The sequence below is a fragment of the Gekko japonicus genome, unplaced genomic scaffold (genome assembly GCF_001447785.1).
Source record: "Gekko japonicus isolate JY-2015 unplaced genomic scaffold, Gekko_japonicus_V1.1 scaffold1371, whole genome shotgun sequence".
NCBI lineage: Eukaryota > Metazoa > Chordata > Lepidosauria > Squamata > Gekkonidae > Gekko > Gekko japonicus.
In genome coordinates, this window is record NW_015172596.1 from 49,593 (window position 1) to 71,560 (window position 21,968).

The 21,968-nt window shown below is 49.3% G+C and overlaps 1 protein-coding gene across 1 annotated transcript in view; it reads left to right on the forward strand.

The window, feature by feature from the left end:
- USF2 (upstream transcription factor 2, c-fos interacting) overlaps positions 1-18,065 on the forward strand; it is a 64,690-nt gene extending 46,625 nt beyond the window's left edge. Inside the window, exons 4-11 of the mRNA XM_015421549.1 lie at positions 183-298; positions 1,410-1,529; positions 8,757-8,910; positions 10,453-10,540; positions 11,975-12,033; positions 13,689-13,783; positions 14,342-14,470; positions 15,410-18,065. Coding sequence (XP_015277035.1) covers positions 183-298; positions 1,410-1,529; positions 8,757-8,910; positions 10,453-10,540; positions 11,975-12,033; positions 13,689-13,783; positions 14,342-14,470; positions 15,410-15,499 — 851 coding nt within the window. The 3' untranslated portion in view covers positions 15,500-18,065. The remainder of the gene's footprint in view (positions 1-182; positions 299-1,409; positions 1,530-8,756; positions 8,911-10,452; positions 10,541-11,974; positions 12,034-13,688; positions 13,784-14,341; positions 14,471-15,409) is intronic.
- Positions 18,066-21,968: the final 3,903 nt, after the last annotated feature.

Below are 21,968 nucleotides of genomic sequence, written 5' to 3' on the forward strand. Positions count from 1 at the left end.
AGTGATTCAGCTGCTGCATAAATGAGTTTGCTCTGGAGCCATCCTTCCTGAGCCGAGACAAAAACCTATGAGCTGGAGGCTAAAAAACTCACGCTAACTCAGCTTAGAGGGAACACTGGTGCCATGTGCCCCCCCGCCCCTGATGCCCGTTATTGGTAATTGGATTTCCCGTCTTTGCTCAGGAGACGGCACAAACGCGGATGAGCAGACTGCAGTGGCGATCGCCAGCGTCCAGCAAGCGGCCTTCACAGACCATAATATCCAATACCAGTTCCGCACAGAGAACAATGGAGGACAGGTAACTTTGGGGAGGACTGTGCCTACCTTTGTGGCTTTGAGTATGATAAGAGGGAAAGGATTTGGGGTACACAAATGTGTCCCCTGGCCAGCTCCCCTCTGGGTGAACATTGGCTTAGAGCGGGGGTCCCCAACCTTGGTCAGCCTGCGGGCCTCTTTGGAATTCTGACACCGCGTGGTGGGCGCAGCAACAAAATGGCTCCCTCTAGAGGCAGAGCCAAGGGGCTGCCGCAACTTACGTTCAGTCACACTGTGAAGGCCCTTGTATAGTGGGGGCAGCTGCTGCCAAAGCAACATTTTTAAAAAATGCACAGCCAATCAGAAGCTTTGCTGGGCAAATGCCGCGCTCCCTTTCTTAAAACACTTGGCGGTCACCAGAAGAGGTACCATGGCGCCCAGGGGCACTGTGTTGAGGACCCCTGGCTTAGAGGCAGGTTTGTTGCAGCACAATTCCAGGGACTGGGCCATTGTATAATTTGACCAGTGGGGCTGTCACATGATTGCATGCATGTCTTAAAGCTCCCTGCCTGTAGAAAGTTAGCAGGTTGAGGGGGGAGAGGTTCTAGTTTGGCTTTGCCCCTGATGTGCTGCTTTGTAGCAGGGCTTTTTTTCTGTGTGTGGGGGGTTACTCCATAGTCCTGAGTACCGACACCATTGGGCGGGGCACTTCCAAGTCTTCAGGGTGGAATCGGTGGCATTCAATGCCACCTTTATATATGAGTACTGGTGCCTTTTTAAAAGTATTGTTTGTTTGTTTTTTTAAAAAGCACTGATTGGCAGATTTTTGTGCTTTTGTGTCCAAATGCATGTGTTTTTGTGTAATGTTTCCAAATGTGTGTGTGTTTTTGTGTAATGTTTCCAAACGTGTGTGTGTGTTTGTGTAATGTTTACAAACACAGAGTGGTGTGTTTTAGTGTAATGTTTCCAAGCACATTTCCCCCTTCTCTTGAACATCAGTCATTTCGTTTTTGTGTTTTTAATTTGGGCTTTTTTCCCATTCCTTGCAGCCAGATATTGCAAACCAAGAAAACCAAAGCTGTCCTGACCTCCCCAACCACCACTACATCCACCACCACCCCCAGAGTGACTGTTCTGTGCCTCTTCTCTCCCAGGTGACATACAGAGTAGTCCAGGTGACGGACAGTCAGCTGGACGGACAGACGGACACAACGGGGGCCGTCAGCGTGGTCTCGACGGCAGCATTCGCCAGCGGCCAACAGGCTGTTGCCCAGGTAGGGGGTTGGCTCCTTGGCCCCAGAATTCGGTGCCGCTTCCTAGGTAGAGTCTGCAGCCATGTGTAGAAATGTGAAGGCCTGGGGAAAAAAAACGGAAAAAATCGGGGACAAAACGGTTTTTTCCCGTTTTTTCCTGAAGCCTTTTTTGTTTTTTTCCAAAAAATTGGAAAAATTGAGAAAAGAAAATTATGGAACGTTTAATTTTAACATGATGAATAAAATATTTTAAGACAAGGTGTTCAAATATTTTCCAAATCATTTCTAAATATATATATATATGGTATCAGATTGATCTAATTTCTGTGCACTGAGGACAAGCAAGTCCTAGGTTACAAACTGAACTCTCCAATGCAAGAACAAGATGCGTTTCTTCCTTTAGGAGGTGCGATTGTCAGAAGTAAATAAAAAGGTTTCAGTTTTGTTTCTGCATGTGGGTGGGTATTCTGTTTGTAATAATTGTTTGGATACACTATATTTTTAATATGCTAGTTGTGATAATTTCATGCCAAGTAAAAATGTCCATAGTCATATTTTATGTTCCTAAAGCAACAGAATGACTTTCAATCTAGAAAAGACAAAAGAAATGCTAATGTGGCATTTTTCAATTTTTCCAAAAATTTCCGTTTCCCCCCGAAAAAAAACGGGAAAAACTGGGTTTTTTTCCCGAGCTTCAAAATTTCCGGAAATTTTACATCTCTAGCCATGTGCTAGAACAGGGTTGCTTTTCTGCCATCGGTGGATCCACTCGCTACAAACAATACAGCCTAGTGGGGGTGAGTCTTTCTCTGCCGTAGCAAGAGTTCAGACAGTTGTCTTGTGGGTTTTCCTTCCAAAAGCGAGACTCCCCAGTGGAATGTAGCCGTGTCATAGCCATTCTTGAGGACTAACTCCATGCCTGTTGTCATGACCAGAGGTGGAGGTGAGGGGCGTAGGACTCAACAGTCAACCACCCACTTATAGGGCAGTGGAGGAGGCAGCATGTCTTTTTCGGATGCGGCCGGTGGGGGGGTTGGTGTCAGGGCTGATCCTCGTCGCCATTAATGAATTATAAACCTTTATCAGCTGCCTTTCTACCTTGTGGAACTGAAGGGAGCTTACAGTCTGACTAAACCAGCAGTTACAAAAAGATATATATACACACGTAAGGCCGCAATTTAAAAGCACAGTTAGAACGACCAATGAATAAAACCACAACTTCAGTCAAATGCAGTCCTAAATAAAACCACCTTCATCTGCCTCCTGAAGTGCGGGAGCCAGGCGCACCTCTCTGGGGAGTTTGTCCCATAATCGTGGGGCTGCCACCGAAAAGGCCCTTTCTAGGATACCCACCAAACGAGCTTCTTTGGTCGATGGGACAGTCAGGAGCAGTGTTCCCTCTAAGCTGAGTTAGTGTGAGCTAGCTCACAGTTTTTTAGCCTCCAGCTCACAGATTTTTGCCTTCGCTCAGGAAGGAAGGCTCCGGAGCAAACTAATTTACGCAGTAACCAAATCGCTCGCTCACATCCTTAATGCCAGGAGCTCACAAAGTAGAATTTTTGCTCACAAGACTCCACAGCTTAGAGGGAACATTGGTCAGGAGGGCCTCTCCTTGAGGTCTTAATCCCCAGGCAGGAATGTATGGGAAAAGACCATCTTTCAGATATCTTAGTCCCAAGCCAGGCGGGGCTATAAAGGACAAAACCAGATTGTGGATACCTTTATTCATCCCTCAGAGCTCTGCTTCCCAGTTAGTTTCCGTGTGCAACACAAATGCTGGTTTTTGACCTGGAGACACCCCCACCCCCCACCCCCAATCAGTCTGGGGCTGGAGTATTTGAAGGACTGAATGGCTCCCGCAAAGGATCCACCCAATGGCTTAGATCACCCAACCCCCATAGACTTGCTTCCTCTTCCACCTCTGGCTAGGGTTGCTGACTCTGGGTTGGGGAATATCTGGAGATTTGGGGGGGAGGGGGGGAGCCTGGGGAGGGGAGAGACCTCGTTAAGAACATAAGAGAAGCCAGCGTTGGATCAGGCCAATGGCCCATCCAGTCCAACACTCTGTCACACAGTGGCCAAAAACACCAGGTGCCACCAGGAGGTCCACCAGTGGGGCCAGGACACTAGAAGCCTTCCCACTGTTGCCCCCCCCCAAGCACCAAGAAGACAGAGCATCACTTGCCCTATCTATACCTTGAGGCTAATAGCTACCGATGGACCTCTGCTCCATATCTACATATCTAATTCCCAACATGCCTCCTCCGTGCAGATATCTAAATCCGCACTTGGGGGGCAGGGAGATTTTTCTGCACATTTGGGGCAATCCCTAGATGTGCAGAAAAATCTAAAAACTGTAAAAAAAATATAGGGGGGGATATTTAAATCCCCCCAAAAGTAAAAGAGCCTGCGCAGGGAACACTCTGAGAATGGCTTCGCCACTGCTGCTGGGGGAGGGGGTGGGAGAAGGCTTGGCAGGCCAGCCGGCGACTATATGCCGCTCAGCCTTCGCCGCCGCCCGGGGGGAGGGAAGAGGGAAGGTGTTTTGTTTGTAGCATTCAGGTTGTGAATCGGTGGTGTCCCTCGGTGAACAGCGCCACCAGGATGTGGTTACTGGGTTCTGCTTATGCATCTGTCTATGTGTGTGTGATTTCCGGCTGTTGACTGTTGCTCTGGTGGAGAAGCCCTCCACCTTTACCATCTCCTCTTTCTCTCCCATCCCACTTCTGCAAAGTGCGTCAGGACACTCGAACCTTGCCCTGAAAAGACACGCACAAGTTTTGACATCCCCGGAAAGAACATAGTGGTAGAACACAGAGCTTGCATTCAGCCAGTGGCGAGTTCAGATTCTGAGATCTCCCGTTAGTATCTCCGGTGCTGGGGAAAGCCTTTCTCTGAATGTGACCCTGGAGAGTCATTGAGACAGTACTGAACTCGAGGGTCCCCGGGTGTAACATGGTTTCTGGACCGTCTGTTGTTATAGTGCCTGCCTTTTTCTATGCAGTCGTGAGCACCAGTCGCCCCTTTCCCAGCTGGCAAAGGCTCTCTGAAGTGTAGACTCCGTAGCACCGAATTCCTGGTTGTGCACACTTACTGTGTTGGCTTGTAATTTGCCCTGGCTTGTCCTAACATACTCCGTTCAGGCCTGTACATATATTCCTGGGTGTTCACCAGAACTCGCAAAACTGCTGAGATGGATAAACTGACTTTATTTTTGAGAGACCAAGAGGAGGGGGGGATCCAAGACTACATGGTCAAGATTTTATAAATGGTTTGAAGATCACAGTAAATCAGTGGTTCTCAACCTTCCTAATGCCGCAACCCTTTAATACAGTTCCTCATGTTGTGGTGACCCCCCAACCATAAAATTATTTCCGTTGCTACTTCATAACTGTAATTTTGCTACTGGTTATGCCAAATTTGCTACTGGTTCTGGTCTCAGCTCTCCGGGGTTATGCCAAGTTTGGGCCCGGGGGGCGCCGTGTGTGTTTATATGTGCATGGCACTGACCTATCATGAGAGTTTTCCGAGAATCATGCTTCCATGGGGACTGTCGCAGTAATACCAGCCCGCCTTACAGGACTGTTGTAAGGATTCACTATGCAGGTGAGGTGCATAGGGAGCCTTTTGAGAAAAGGGCTGCGTCAGTTTCAGGGCTTCAGTCGGTAGATCCGTCTGCTATAAGGCAGAGGGTTTCAAACTCCTGTACTTGGAAAGGAGCCCCCCCCCCCAATAACTCTCCAAACGACAGGCAAAACCTCCCGCAAGTCCGCTGTCCCATCTCAATGGATCACCCTCCAAAATGCACCAGAGTGGTTTGTGCTCTAGATTTTTTAAGATTTATTTTGCTTTCTTTCTATCCTGCCTTTCTCCTCAGTGGGGAACCCAAAAAGGCTTACATTGTTCTCCTCTGCTTTACCCTCACAATGACCCCGTGAGGTCGGTGAGGCCAAGAGTGTGTGACTGGCCCAAGGTCACCCAGCGAGCTTCTGTGGCAGTGTGGGGATTCAAACTTGGGTCTCCTAGATCAATGGTGGCGAACCTATGGCACGGGTGCCAGAGGTGGCACTCAGAGCCCTCTCTGTGGGCACGGGTGACATCGCCCCAGCCAGGCCCAGACCATCATTAAAGTGTCAAATTCTCTGCCAAATAATTTTAAGTAAGTGAAAGCATTTGGGATTGCTTGCCTTACTTTGTTTGGATCATCTTATGTTAATGTATAAGTTGTTTTTTCTAAAGTACAACCTCAGTATGCAGGTTAAATTGCCGTGTTGGCACTTTGCAATAAATAAGTGGGATTTGGGTCGCAGTTTGGGCACGCGGTCTCTAAAAGGTTCACCATCACTGTCCTAGATCCTAGTCCGACCCTCGAACCCAGGGGTGTCAAGCTCATTTGTTATGAGGGCCGGATCTGACATAAACAAGACCTTGTTGGGCCGGGCCATGTGTGTCATAAAATGTAATGCCAGGTAGCAGAGATACAAACTTTATAAAGGACACAAACACAAAGGGTTTTTTTTAACTTAAAATAAAAACATGCTTAAAACATTAGCGCTCTCTGTAATATTTTGTTCATTTAACAGTGTCTGATAACTGACACCCCTTGCTCTGAATTATTGCATCAAGATGTCTGTGCTGTTGCAATCTTATGCTGTTCAGGTGTGTACCTGTAAGCGGCAAACCTACGATGACGCAGCAGCAGCGGAACTGGAAGAAGAAGAAGCAGAAGACAGCCAGTTCCACTGCGGGCCTGATAGAAGCCCTCCGGGGGGGCCTGATCCGGCCCCCGAGCCACATGTTTGAAACTCTCTAACCACTACACCACATTGGGCCTCAGATTTTCTCCTCTGTTCGTGCTGACTGATGCTTGAGGCTATTCAGGCGTGCTCAACGCCCTGTGTGCACTGGGTGTGCCTTTCCCAGAATCCTCTGCAACTCTCACACTGGAGTGACGTTTCCAAAATACTTCCCCGAAACAAGGAAGTCTGAAAAACGCATCGGTCAATTCAGTTGATTGGTGGGGAGCCAGTTTTAATCAACAGGGCTGTGATTAATTGGCACTTAATTGATTAACAAGAGCCGGCTTGTGGTGAAGTCCAGGGCTCCCTCTAAGCTGTGGAGTCTTGTGAGCGAAAATTCTACTTTGTGAGCTCCTGGCATTAAAGTTGTGAGCAAGTGATTGGGCTGCTACATAAATTAGTTTGCTCTGGAGCCATCCCTTCCTGAGCTGAGGCAAAAATGTGTGAGCCAGAGGCTAAAAAACTGTGAGCTAGCTCACACTAACTCAGCTTAAAGGGAACAGTGGTGAAGTCCCGTGGCCATCCTGGCACTTCAGTCTACATCTCAAAAAGGCCTCCCTGAGATTTTTGCTAACAAGCTGGTGTATGTGGTTAAAGGTAAAGGTAAAGGTTCCCTTGCTCGAAAGCCAGTCGAATCCAACTCTAGGGTTGCGGTGCTCATCTCCGTTTCAAAGCTGAAGAGCCAGCGCTGTCCGAAGACGTTTCCGTGGTCATGTGGCCGGCATGACTAAACACCAAGGCGCACGGAAGGCTGTTACCTTCCCACCAAAGTGGTCCCTATTTATCTACTTGCAATGTCTTGCTTTCGAACTGCTAGGTTGGCAGGAGCTGGAACTAGAGACAGGCGCTCACCCCGTCTTGCGGCACCCGGGTCTTGAACTGCTGAACTACTGACCTTCCACAGGCTGCAGTTCAGCATCTTAACCACTTGAGCCACCGCAGCTCCTATGTGGTTAGCTGTTGATTAAAAGGCAGTCGTTCAAGCAGCTGTTTAAGTTGTTATCAGTATTGACATAGCCAGTGTTTTGTCGTGGTTAGAGTGTGGGGCTAGGATCTAGGGGACCCAGGTTCGAAACCCCCCCCCCCCCCCACGGAAGCTTGCTGGGTGACTGTAATGTGGGCCAGGGTTAGGGTGGGGGGCTAGGATTTTGGGGACCCCGGTTGGAAACCCCCCCCCCCCCGCCACGGAAGCTTGCTGGGTGACTGTAATGTGGGCCAGTCACACTCTCTCAGCCTAACCTACTTTAGCGGACTGTTGGGAAAATAAAACGGAGAAGAAAATGATGTAAGGTGCTTTGGGTCCCACTGGAGAGAAAAGCGGAGTATGAATGAAGTTAGAAAATAAGTTATGAATTACTGTGTTTTCTGCAGAACAAAGTCCCTTGGCTCCTTTAAGACCAACAAAGTTTTCTTCAAGGTATATGCTTTTGTGTGCACGCACACTCCCTCAGATACATTGAAGTGGAAGTTGCCAGTCCATATATATAGGTAGAGGGTGAGCAGTAAATTAGCATACAGCACAACGGAGATATTTAACAGATTCAAGGGCTAAACAAGAATAACGAGCTTAGTTTATACGATGACCATTTGTTTGGGTTTAATTCCAGGGGGAAAACATAGTGAAGGAAATAAATAGGTCAACATTGGAGATTGATGGGCAGATGTATCCTTAATTGTGGGAAGCTGAGAGTAATTAACTGAGACTCCGCCATTATGCTTCATCTGTCTCCTCTCAAGCATGGAGGCGACCTTACAGCACCGTCTTCTTTGAAATGAGACGATTAGCTGTGTAGAGTTATCTCCCCTGTCCAGACCAGAGGAGTACATTCCAGTCTACCATTCCAAATTACATTATATTCTACTAGAACAAAGTTAGAATCCAGCGGCTCCTTTAAGACCAACAACGTTTATTCAAGGTCTGAGCTTTCGTGTGCACACACGTTTCGTCAGACAATGAAATGGAATTACAGATCATACTTGTATATATACAGGGTGGCTTGTTAAATCAGCACGCAAAAGAGTGAAGGTGTTTTTTAACAGATAAAAAGAATGACAAGCTTGGTTTCTGCTATTCTGCTGTTCATTTTGTTACATTACAATCTGCTATTCTAATCTATTATTACAAATGAGGAATAAAACCCTTTATTAAAACCCTTAATCCCCCTTCTGGGGGATCGGCAAGAAAACCAATGGGAGGGCTGAATATGGTTAGCGTATATAAAGTCACATATTTTAGAAAGGTTTCCCATTTTAACCACAAGGGGGCAGTGTGCTCTTGGGAGCATCCTCTTTGCAAATCTGGAAAAACGCAAAGCTGCTGGGAAATGTTACAGAATCCAGCCTCTCCCAGCAGCCTCTGTCTGTAACCATGGCGGCTTCCATTCCTTCCCCAGCCCTGGCGATGGAACCCCAACACAGAATGCCCGAGTCCCCTTGTGCTGTTTTCTAGGCCGTGATCCAGAACCCATTCAGCAATGGCGGAAGCCCAGCGACGGATGCCGTCAGCGGGGAGGCCCGCTTTGCATATTTCCCGGCCTCTACGGTGGGGGACGCCACAGCGGTCTCGGTGCAGACGACGGATCAGTCGCTAGCCCAAGCCGGAGGTAGGAAGCAAGACGCACCGAGCGTATCCTCCGTTGTTCTCTCTAGAGCAAAGGCATCAAACTTATTTGTTACGAGGGCCAGATCTGGCATGAATGTCATGTATGCCATAAAACATAAAACAAAACCAGAGATATAAACTGTATAAATGACAGTAGCTGGTAACCTCCAAGTTGTTGTATCCTCACTGCAAGCCTCAGGGGCTGGGTGAGGGGTGCAAAGGAAAACCCATATGAGTGGACTGCAGATCAGATTGTTCCGCCAAGCTGAAGCCACAATTGGAGTGGCTCTGCCCACCCCACCCCCGAGCAGTCTCCTGTTCCCTCCCTTGCACTAGTTGCTCGCGGGCTGCATAACAGCCCTGGATGGGCCGGTTCTGGCCCCCGGGCCGTATCTTTGACACCCCTGCTCTAGAGTGTCATCAGAGGGTTTATGCTGATAAACGCAGTTGTGAATGCTGATATTCTGCAACATATTTAAATATTGTGTTTTACCTTATTTTGTGTGATTTTGCAGCTTTGCCTCATTGGCTGTACTAATCATGTCAGTGGTCAGGGTGCTGAACGTGCATCTCTGATGCCCTGTTCCCCTGTCAATGGGAGATCGCGTTCAGCCAGTTTGGCGTAGTGGTTAAGTGCGCAAACTCTAATCTGGGAGAACCGGGTTTGATTCCCCCACTTCTCCACTTGCACCTGGCTGGTTGACCTTGGGCAAGCCACAGTTCTGATAAGAGCTCTCTCAGCCCCACCTACCTCACAGGGTGTCTGTTGTGGGGAGGGGGAGGGAAAGGCATTTGTAAACCGCTCTGAGATACCTTTGGGTAGTGAAGGGCGGGGTATAAATCCAATCTCCTCCTCTTCTTCTTCTTTGCTTCTTGCATCTTATAAGCTGCTTTACAAGGAGGTTTCGGTGGGTGTGAGAACCAGGGCTATTTTTGAGCAGGAACGCACAGGAACAGAGTTCCAGCTGGCTTCAGAGTTGGCCACGCTCACTACAGCCAAAACCTCTGCATGCGTGGCTACAGAGGGAAGGGGTGCCCAGGCAAGCCAAGGGAAGGCAGTTTAAACTGCCTTCCCTTCCCTCCAAGGGCTGGCTTGCCCAGGTTCCCCGCAGCCACAGGGTGCCCGGGCAAGCCAAGGGCAGGCATGGAGGTGTGGCCTAATACGCTAATGAGCTGCGCTGTCAGGAGTGTGGCCTGATATGCTAATGAGTTTCTGCTGTTGAGTGTGGCCTCTTATGCTAATGAGTTCCTGCTGGGTTTTTTCTACAAAAAAAGCCCTGGTGAGAACTAGAAACTTGCTCATTCTTTTGTCTGAAAATCCGAAGCAGAGTTTCTCGGGAAGCATCAACCCACATCATGCTCTTTTGCCGCCAGTCTGTGGGATCGCAGCATGTGTGCACATCTACGTATCGGCACCTTTGCAGAACCTAGTGGTCCCCCACACGCGAGTTTCCGGTTAGCGCAGGCAAGGTTTTCTCTGCACCCTTGCTCGCTCTGTCTTCCAGTGTAAGACTAATCCCCCCTCCATTTTGTTCCTCCTTAGGCCAGTTCTACGTAATGATGACCCCGCAAGACGTATTGCAGACGGGAACGCAACGCACCATCGCCCCCCGTACTCACCCCTACTCTCCGTACGTATGGCTCCTGGAGCAGAGGGGACCATTGGGGTGGAGCCTGGCTGGCTACCGTACTTCCACCTGGTAGAGCCAGTTTGGTGTAGTGGTTAAGTGCGCAGGCTCTAATCTGGGAGAACCAGGTTTGATTCCCCCATTCCTCCACATGCAGCTGCTCGATGACCTTGGGCAAGCCATAGTTCTGTCAGAGCTGTTCTTAAAAGAGCAATTCTCGGAAGATCAGCCCCACCTACCTCACTGGGTGTCTGTTGTAGGGAGGGGAAGGGAAAGGAGATTGTAAGCCGCACTGAGACTGAGTGAAGGGTGGGGGTATAAATCCAATCTCCTCCTCTTCTTCTAACCGAGACCCATGGGTATTGCCCAGATGTACTGTCTGCTGAGCGTCGCCTCTTCAGGGAAAGAAGCGGCCAAGGATAGCGGTATGATGGAGATTCTCACTGGGGGCGGTAAACGCACCTGGCACCGCCCTGAATGAGAATGTAGACCCTACAACTATCCTCGCGTGACCCTTTCCTGCAGAGGGGAGCTTTAGTACCTAAAGATATCAAGTCTGTGCTCCCGGCAGCTGTTTAGGGGGAGGCCCGGGAGGGGAAAGCATCACTGGTGCATTGAAGTCACGTCCAGATGAAGACCCGGAAATGTCGTCACTGCATGCACGCACACAGTCTAAGAATCCCACAAACTCTATGGCAAACACCATAGAGATCTGTTCAGTTCCTAGAGTGTCTTTGGTGGCAGCAGTGACATCAGAACATTATGACGTCTCTCCCCCCCCCCCCCAATTTTCCTCCTGCTGCTCACCTGAGAACTGGTGGGCAACGGAGTGTGGAGACAGACGTTCCCCCAGTGGGCACCCGGCAACCCTATTAGTACCCCTTCCCCTACATTTTATGGTGGAAAGGGCTCACTCCGTCTCCATCACCTTATTCCAGGATGGTGGTGGGATAATGGATCGAGACCTCCCCATCCTGTCTTTTTCTTTAAATTAAAAGGGGGGGAGGGGTGATTTGGCGCGTCCTACTTCAAGTGGTGAATGGGGCTGTTAAGAACGTCTTGATTCTTTAGGTAAAGGTTCCCTTGCTCGAAAGCCAGTCGAGTCCGACTCTAGGGTTGCGGTGCTCATCTCCGTTTCAAAGCTGAACAGCCAGCGCTGCCCGAAGGCGTTTCCGTGGTCATGTGGCCGGCATGACTAAACACCGAGGCGCGCGGAACGCTGTTCCCTCCCCACTGAAGTGGTACCTATTTATCTACTTGCAATTTCTTGCTTTCGAACTGCTAGGTCGGCAGGAGCTGGAACTAGAGACGGGAGCTCACTCCATCATGCGGCACACTCGGGTCTCGAACTGCCGAACAAACGACCTTCCACAGCCTCCAGTTCAGCGTCTTAAACACTTGAGCCACGTGACTTTTTTCTTTTGCTTCAAAACCTAGGAAAATGGATGGGACGCGGACGCCGCGAGACGAGAGGAGGAGAGCCCAGCACAACGAAGGTGCGGCAGCAGAGCGGAGCCTCCGTTTTTCTGCATTGGTTACACACACACACACACACACATATATATATATATATATACAGGGCTATTTTTGGGCAGGAACGCACAGGAACGGAGTTCCGTTTGGCTCCCAAGTTGGCCACGCCCAGCAAGAACTCATTAGCATAATAGGCCACACCCAACAGCAGCAACTCATTAGGATTGGCTACAATTAGGGGTGTGTGGCCTAATGTGCAAATAGCCCTGGGTTTTGACAACAAACAAGGTAAAGAGAATAAGAAGCAAAAGGTGGGTGTGGCTGGATGACCATGGGGTAACATGGGGGTGTGGACTAATATGCGAATGAGCTGTGATGTCAGGGTGTGGCCTATTATGCTAATGAGTTCCTGCTGGACTTTTTCTACCAAAAAAGCCCTGCATATATATGCAGTTCTCGTATCGTACATACATATATATATATATATTTTAGGGTGCACTGTTTGTTTAAAAAAATTCTCAGTTCTCGTATCGTACATCTAATGGTCATAGCTGGTGTAAATTCACTTTTCCAAAGTTTGGCTATTTGCATTTTTGCAGCCAAACTGACCGTGCCCTCCTAAGGGGTGTGTTGCGTCTTTCCAAGTTCAATGGGCTTGGAAGGGTCCAACTCTACTTAGGATAGCATTTTAATAATCCCGTCCTGGGACTTTTGTACTTTTGGACACGACCACCAAAGCTGTATGTGAGAACTGTTTTTTTCCTACATTGGCTCCAACAAGTTTTGAGGAGCTGTGGATCCACACAGTGGGTCCTGTCTGGTGTTTGATGCTGGCTCGTACAGGGCTCTTTTTGTAGAAAAAGCCCAGCAAGAACTCCTTAGCATAATAGGCCACACCCAACAGCAGGAACTCATTAGCATATTGGGCCACACCCCTGACAGCACCGCTCAATAGCACATTACGCCACACCCCCATGTTACCAGAAGTGTGGTTATCCAGCCACACCCACCTTTTGCTTGTTATTCTGTTTACCTTGTTTGTTGTCAAAACCCAGGGCCTTTTTTGTAGCAGGAACTCCTTTGCATGTTAGGCCACACACCCCTAATGTAGCCAATCCTAATGAGTTTCTGCTGTTGGGTGTGGCCTATTATGCTAATGAGTTCCTGCTGGGCGTGGCCAACTTGGGAGCCAGCCGGAACTCCGTTCCTGTGCGTTCCTGCCCAAAAATAGCCCTGCTCGTACATATCTTTTTGTGATGCTTGCGGAGGTAATTTTGAAAGGTAGTATAAGCACCGTCCCGAATGATAGGTTACTGATCCTGTTCGCCCCCAACATTGTCTGCTGCTGGTTTCTATTATCTTAGTATTTATTATCCTTTCCTGTGTTGGGAGAGCTAGGGGGTGGTGTATGTGGTTCTCTCCCCTTTATACCACTCCCCCCGCCCCGGCTCATCTTTACAACAATGTTGTGAGGTGGGTTGGGCTGAGAGCGAGCAACCGGCCCACCGTTGCCTTTGGGAACTTCATGGCAGAGCTGGGATTTGGACTTGGGTCCTAATCGGACATTCCCAGCAGCCACGTCACGCTACTTTCCCCACCGAGGGTGGGTGGGTGGGTGGGGTCCCTCCCAGGCACCGGGCTTTGCGTGAGCGACCTCCTCTCACCTCTTTGTCCCTAGTGGAACGAAGGAGGCGGGACAAGATCAACAATTGGATCGTCCAGCTGTCGAAAATCATTCCAGACTGCAATACAGACAACAGCAAGACGGGAGCGGTGAGGGTCGCCGCAAGGGGGCGGGGCCCGAGAGCAGGGAGGAGGCATTGGCCGCAATTGGAAATAGGCGGTCCTGGGTGGCTTTTCTCCCGAAACCCAGAAGGGAGGCAGAGCGTTATCTTGTCCCTCGTTGACTGCTTTGTTGCAGGGGCATTTTTAAGTTCCGCTGGGGGCAGGGGCAGGCTCTTCCCCCTTTCCACACACACAACCTCCTTAGGCTAAGTTTGGGGCCACTGTTTTTCCCTCCATCCTTGCTGTAGGCACATCTTTGGACACCGAGCTTTGTCACAGGTGGCACATGGCAAAAAGCGGTGCCTAGAGATTGTAGGGGAAGCCTGGTAGGTGGGCCTTGCTGGTCTGGTGGGCGGCTTAGCAGGGAGCTCTAGGGGGCACCCAGTAGCCGTGTGATGGGTACCCTTGCAGTGACTATTTGCGCGACCTCGCTCTCTTATCGGGGAAGGGGATAGTCCAGTTATCGTTCGTTCCTTCCCTGGAGAGGGCCGTGGCTCAGTGATCGAGCCGTTGTGGGCTATAGGACAACTTTTGCACATCCCACAGAGCAAAGGAGGCATCCTCTCCAAAGCCTGCGACTACATCCGGGAGCTGCGCCAGACGAACCAGCGCATGCAGGAGACCTTCAAAGAAGCCGAGCGGCTGCAGATGGATAACGACTTGTTACGGCAGCAGGTGGGCTTTGGCGGTCACGCACCGCGTCCTCTCTTTGCAGGGTGGGGGGACTAAGTGGACAGAGGCCCGTCCATAGCCATGGAGACTAAACGGAACCTCCGCATGTTCAGGAGCAGTGTGCCTCTGAGCGTCAGCCACTGAGGAGCTGCAGTGCAGGGGAGGCTTTGGCCCCTGTACCCCGCTTGTAGGCCTTCCGGGAGCATCCGGTTGGCTAGAGTGGACAAACAAGAGAGCTAGTTTGGTGTAGTGGTTAAGTGCGCGGACTCTAATCTGGGAGAACCGGGTTTGATTCCCCACTCCTCCACTTGCACCTGGCTGGATGACCTTGGGCAAGCCATAGTTCTGATAAGAGCTGTCCTTGAAAAAGGAGTAGTATCTGTCAGAGCTCTCTCAGCCCCACCTACCTCACAGGGTTTCTGTTGTGGCGAGGGGAAGGGAAAGGAGTTTGTAAGCCGCTCTGAGACACCTTTGGGTAGTGAAGGGCGGGGTATAAATCCAATCTCCTCAGGGGTCATTTCGTAGAAAAAGAGCCTGAGGGACTGATTAGCATAACTCATTAGCATATGCCACACCCCCTGACATCACCGGAAGTGTGTCCTCCCCACAGCCGGCGGCGACCTCCAGCGGGCACCAGCAGGGAGCCCCAGGCCCCGCCCTCCCGCACCTCACCCGGGGGGATGGCGTCCCCCCGCGTCCCCCCCCCCAAATGACCTCTGAATCTCCTCCTCCTCCTCCACACTAAGTGGCCTGTTAAGCAGATCTAGCCGAGCATAGCTCACATGCGGGCCCTCACCCACAGCCTGCGGAGTGGTACAGTCCTGTGGAGTGGTACAGCCCTCTCCACTCCTTGGTGGGAACTGGGCCTCTGGTTCTGCGATGACCGCTAACGTCTCTCGTGACTTTCTCCCCCCCCCCTTTCTCCACCACACCCTTGCCAAGATCGAAGAACTGAAGAACGAAAATGCACTTCTGAGAGCCCAGCTTCAGCAGCACGGGATCGAGATCGTGGGAGATGCCCCGGGGCAGTAACCCCCCCCCTTTCACTCACACACACACACACTGCCTCTCCACGTGGGATCTCAACCCCCCCTTCAGTTGTCCCTTTCGTATAGCTCAGAAGAATCCCTTTCCCCCTCTTCCGAGCGAACCTTGCCTCAACCCCTCCCACTGATGTGGGGATGTCAGAGGGGAGGGGGGGGAATTAGGGGAGGGGTGAAGGAAGTCTGGCCGTGTGACATGTCAGCCACACCAGCCTAGCTCCTCCCCTTTTCCCAAAAGGATCCTCCGAATGTCCTTGTCCTTTTTCTTTCCTAATTTCTTCTACCCCTGTCCCTTTTCTCATCCTTTACTTAGGCTACATTAAGGTTAAAGAGATGAAAGCCGCAGTTCTTTTTTATAGTAGACTTTTAACACTTCCTTTCCTATTCTGCTGGCTCTCCGGGGCAAGGACATGCCCCGGGAGACTTGGCCCCTCGAGCTACCCAGTTGCATCTTCTTTTCCTCCCTGGCCCTTTTGGAGTCTCTCCACCTGGTGGGAAATGGGTGGGTTTTCTTGGCCATTGGACTGGAGAGGCAGGGCTTTTGCCCTGTCCGGTTTGGCTGCCGAACCAAGCAAGCAGGAGCTTTGGCCCCCCACGCCTTGCTACTGAAATGGCAAGAAAAGGGCTCACTTCCCTTGTTTGAGGCACACACGCGCTAAAACGAGCCCTGCTCACGCAAGAGCACAGGGGATGTTTCCTGTCCTGGTTCATGCCAGCAGGAGGGCAAAGCGGCAGACTGCTGAGATGGTCGACAGGGCAGCAGCATGGAAGGCTGCAAGTGGCGGTTTCCAGTCTTCGCAGGAAAACCCTGCAAGTAGAAAGCTAGCTCTGCAGTGGGAGACCTCCTTCCTCTCCTTTGCCAGCTTTCAAGTTGCAGGGTTTTTTTGACATGGGCTAACGTTGCGACCAGTGATCCTCCACTGGATGGTGCAGTCTGTTCTTTCTGTCTAACGCCTGCCTCATTCTCTTGCATGTGTAATATGGGCATGTCTGAATAGGCCTAAAGCAAGAGAATGAGGCAGTAGAATAGGCTGCCCCACTTGGGATTGCAGGTGACGGATCCCTTTTTGGAATGTTGCTCCCTGCAAGTAGAAAAGGCAGTAAACAGAAGGTCCCTGCTGTGCTTATTTTCTGCTTGCGGGGAGTGCTTTATTGCAAAGGCAATGCTCAGAGCTGGAATTCTCCCCTGCTTGTTTAAAGTGGCACACCCCCTTCCACTTCTTTCCCCTGCGTGTGTGAACCTGGCCCCGAGTCCCTTTCTGCCCCTTTTCAGCAGGGCTCTGGTCGCAACTAGATTTTTCTGGATTGTGATTCTGAGGGCTCAGATACACAGACATTTCTTCCATCTTAAGCACCTTGCTTAACTTTTGCAAGTTTAGGGGCTGGGACTGTTTTATTAAACCGGAGAATGGCTGGGGGGGGGACGCACACTTTAACCCTTTCCTTCCTTTTTATTTTCTCACTTGAAGAAACTGCTTCTGAGCAGCTTTCTTCTGTTAGAGAGGGGAAAACACAGGTATAAGTTTGATTTTACTCCATCTGGGGGGGAAAATGCACATACCTGTATTTGTTCTGTTTCTCCCCACTGAGAGCGAAAGCAGTTCAGGGGCAGGTTTTCCAGAGAGAAAACAGAAGGTGGAGAAGGGGTTAAAATCCCCCCTCCCCCAATCTTCTCCTCTAATGCTTAATGAAGCAGTCCTGGAGGCTACATTTGCAAAAGAATAAAGAAAAGGTCAAAGCAAAGCAAGTGAGTCCTTCATTGTGTCTTTTCCCCCTAACTCGAACCACTCTGTTCCCACATTTTCCCCGAATTTTGTACATTTTGTTTAGCACAGTGGAAAGCAATCTCCCAAGACTGCTTCTATCTCCTTTTCCTCTTGTTTTGTTTAGTTAGTTTTGGGGCGTTTTTTTTTTTTTTTGTATAGAGGTACGTTGTTTGTAAGATAGCTGAAACCCAGGCGAATTGCAGGAAAAAAATTAGTGGTGGATTGAATTGACAACAGGGTTGCTTTGTTTTTGTTTTTGTTTTGGTTGTGTTTGAAAAATTATATAATTTTTTAATTAAACTTCAGCAGTGTTTTAGGACTTCAGGTTAAAAAGGTGAAAAAAAATAATAATCCGGAGATGAATTTTTAAAAGAAGCAATTACGGATATTGGAGGGTGAGGTGGTTTTCCCTCCCCCGTTCCAAGATTTTTTTAAAAAAGGAAAAATGAAAAGAATGGCTCCTAGACAAATATTGTAATATAGCAAGTTTCTTAGGTTTGTTTTTTTTTATATATATGCATAAATCTATATATCAGACCCCCTGAAGAAAAAACAACCAGGATTGCAGCCGGAATTGTGAAAATATTTGTATCGTTCGGACCCGCTCTAACCCCGGTGAATGTGAGGTGGAAGGGAGAAACTTCAATCACGGGAAAGAAAAGCAAAAAAAATGTACATGGTTTTGTCAAAAAAAATGAAGATGTGAGTTGGCTTGAAGAGTTTTGATTGTTGGAAAGTAGGAGATAATTCTGTTTATATATAAAAGAGGAAAAAAAACCTGCACAGAAATAATATTGTTACCTGTGATCATTTTTTTGTGATGTGACGGCATTAGCTGGAGAGGGGGATTGGGAAGGAATAGAATTGTTCGGTGCTTACTGTTTCCAATAACTCTGCTCCTTCCGATACAGTGCAAGGGTCCAGATCTGCAATGTTGCATGGTTGACAGTTCTCAGTTGGGAAATACTTGGAATTCTCCCCTGGAGATGGGGGGGGAGAGCTTGGGGAGGGCAGGGTTTGGGGGGACCTCAGCAGGGGATAACGCCATAAAGTTCACCCTCCAAAGCAGCCATTTTGTCCACGGGAAATGATCTTGGTCATCTGGAGATCAATTGTGTTAGTGGGAGGTCTCCAGGTACCCCCTGGAGGTTGGCAGCCCTACCGGTGTAGTGATCTAGGCCTCAGTTCAGATGTCATAAATAAGCCGGAGTTTGTCCATGACAGGCACAAACCCAGTCAATTGTCGGCACGATCGGTCCTTCCCGCAGAAACTTAAAACGAAGACTCTCCACCTTCAGACTGACGTCAGTGATCCATAATGTCTGAGGCGGGCAAGGGGACTTCCCTCACTGAAGCTTGCTGGTTTGCCAGTAACTGAAATGCTTAACTCTGAGGAATTTCAGACAGACGATATATTCCGGAAGAGGAACGGTTCCCAAACGGTTTCTGGTCCGTCATTTCAGACAGAACCCGTTTGAGAACCAGTTCCCTTCCGGAATATATTTGCCATTTCATACACAAACGCTTCTGTCCCGATTAGGAAACGGGACTGAAGCGTTTTACCTGTCCACCGCTTCCAAGTAGTTGAGGAATTTCAGACAGACAATATGGGGAATTTCACATTACCCAGTTTCACCCGGTTTCAAGCCGGCAATCATCCATTTTGAAGTGAACCGGTACAGGGCTACCATTTCACACAGGGCTTGCCCCTACCGGAAATGAGCCAGATCAGAAGCGGTTTGGCATTTCAGACTTGCACCGCTTTGTTTTCCCGCCGTTTTCCTCCCGCGTGGGTGATCGATTTTTTTTAAAAAAAAACGTTCGATTTATAGCGCTATAGCAGTATAACAAAACACTCCATGCATTCCAATGGGATTGATATAATGCTATTCTGTTATACCGTTATAGCGCTATAGCGCTATAACACTATAAGTCAAACGTTAAAAAAAAACAGCCGGAGATCGCCCGCGTGGGCGAAAAAAGGCGGGAAAAAAGCGTATCGGAACCGGGAGAGGGCACTGGAGACCATTTGGAAGTGGATGACAGGTAAAACGCTTCAGTCCCGGTTCCTAAACGGGACTGAAGCGTTTGTGTATGAAATGGCAAATAGATTCCTGAAGTGAACCGGTTCTCAAATGGGTTCTGTCTGAAATGCCAGACCAGAACCCATTTGAGAACCGGTTCCCTTCCAGAATCTATCGCCTGTCTGAAATTCCCCAATATTCCAGAAGAGGAATGGTTCCCAAACCGCTTCTGATCCGGCTCTTTTCCGGTAGGGGAAAGCCCTGTGTGAAATGGCAGCCCTGTACCGGTTCACTTTAAAACGGATCATTACCGGCTTGAAACCAGGGAATGTGAAATTCCTCTCTTTTTTTTAATCTGAGGTAACAGTCCTGTTGAATGGGGGGAGGGGGGAAATCTCACATCTCATTGGACTTAATTTAGCTTCTTCTTTTTACCAGCTTTCCTCTCAGAAGTCCTCAGAGCAGGTTGCAGTCATGTGATAAAACCAATACAAAATAACTCAAGAGACCAAACTTCAATAAAGAAGAGCTTGGATTTATACCCCGCCCTTCGCTACCCGAAGGAGTCTCAGAGCAGCTTACAATCTCCTTCCTCCCCCCCACAACAGACACCCTGTGAGGCAGGTGGGGCTGAGAGAGCTCTTTCCAGAACTGCCCTTGAGAGAACAGCTCTGAAAGAAGAAGAAGAGAGGAGGAGGAGATTGGATTTATACCCCGCCCTTCGCTACCCGAAGGAGTCTCAGAGCAGCTTACAATCTCCTTTCCATTCCCCTCCCAACAACTTTTGGTTAGGGACAATGATGGTTTTCCAACATGGCTGGCATCCACCCCCACCTCCCCTCCAAACAAACCAAAAAGAATTTAGGAAGTGACCAAAAATCTTTCAGAATTCCAGATTTTCAATTGTGTAGTTGTTAGGGACGCCATCTCGAATTTGTTTTAGATTGGTTTTTAATACTATTAATGTTATGATATTGTTTGTAATGCCATACTGTAAATTGCCCAGAGCCCAGCAGAAGTCGGGATAGGGCAATCAGTGTCTAATAAGCAATAATAACAGATACCCTGTGAGGTAGGTGGGGCTGAGAGAGGTCTTAGAGAACTGCTCTTGATAGAACAGCTCAGAAGGGACTGACCCAAAGTCACACCAGTAGCTGCATGTGAAGGAGTGGGGAACCAAACCCGGTTCTCCCAGATTTAGAGACTATGCTCCTAACCACTACACCAAACTGGCTGCCTACTGTGATTTGTAGAAACCCAGAGATGGAAGGGACCTCAAGGTTCATCTAGTCCAACCCTCTGCACAATGAAGGCGATTCACAGCTACCTTCTCTCTCCATTCCCCAAATGACCCCTACTCTATGCCCAGAGGAAGGCCACACAAAAAAAATCTCCAGGATCCCCTGGGCTGATCTGGCCTGGAGGAAAATTCCTTCCTGACCCCAAAGCAGCTAACGGCATTTCCCTGGGCATGTGAGAAAGAACCACAAGAGCCAAGCACTGGCTCATCCCTTCCCGCCTTCTGTCTCAAAATCTGCCTAAATGCATAATCCAAAGGCCTTCTGGGAAAGGAAGGTTCTGTTTCATTCAGAAGCCCCACCACATCCACAATGTGGCAGCGGCTGAAAGCACCCTCCCTTGGGTTTCAGCAAACCAGCCTGAAGATTTCTGAATTAGGAAGGAGGTGGAGGGACCATGGTGGGTGTGAACCAAAAGTGATGCATTTTTGGCCTACTCATAAAGGAGCTTCGGGTTGCTCATGATGCCTGAACACCACTTAGGTTTCTGGCAGTCTTGTGTGACCAAGAGGGGGGCCAGAGAAGAAGGAAATCGCATGTGTCCTCTGTCCCACCCACTGTCTCGCCTAATTTCCAGTTTGGGTGCTGTTTCCAGCAATGCCCCCCTCCTGTGACCCTCGAGCCCTCCACACCCGCCCGGGGGGGTCCCGGCAGTCTTCACACCCTCCTAATCCTGCCTGTCAAAGCAATGCTGCACCAGTCTTCTTCCCTCTTTGCATAGCATGCAGGGAAGACAGCCCCGTAGCTAGGGAATTTTGGGGGAGGGGGCCTCGGGGCCCCCCCACCAGTTAATTAAATGAAAGTACAGTGCAAGTGGTAAGTTGGAGCACTTTGGGGGCAGCCCGAGAGGGAGGGGGCCCTGAAGAAACACTAGGGGGCAGGCCCCGTGGGCCCCATGTTAGCTACGGGCCAGAGGGAAGAGTTAGTCCGGTAGCATTTTAGAGAGTAACCACATTTGGGCTTCCTTTTGAGTGTCAGAAAGGCACACAGGGAAGTTTGCTATTTGCAGAGTTCATCCAGTCAGCATAGGACAGGGGCACAATCATTGGGAAATAGTAAAAAGCCCAGTAACACCTTTAAGACTAACAAACTTTATTGCAGCGTAAGCTTTCGAGAAACACAGCTCTCTTTGCCAGATGCATCTGGTAAAGAGAGCTGTGTTTTTCGAAAGCTTATGCTACAATAAAGTTCGTTAGTCTCAAAGGTGCTCCTGATCCTGGGCTTTTTACTGTTTTGCAGCAACAGACTGTCACGGCTAACTCCTCTGGATCTAAGTCCTTGGAAAGATACCCCAGTTGGTGCATCCATTTTCTGCAACTATATATATTATTTTTAGTCCTCCTTTCTCACTTGGAGTCAAGGCAGATTAC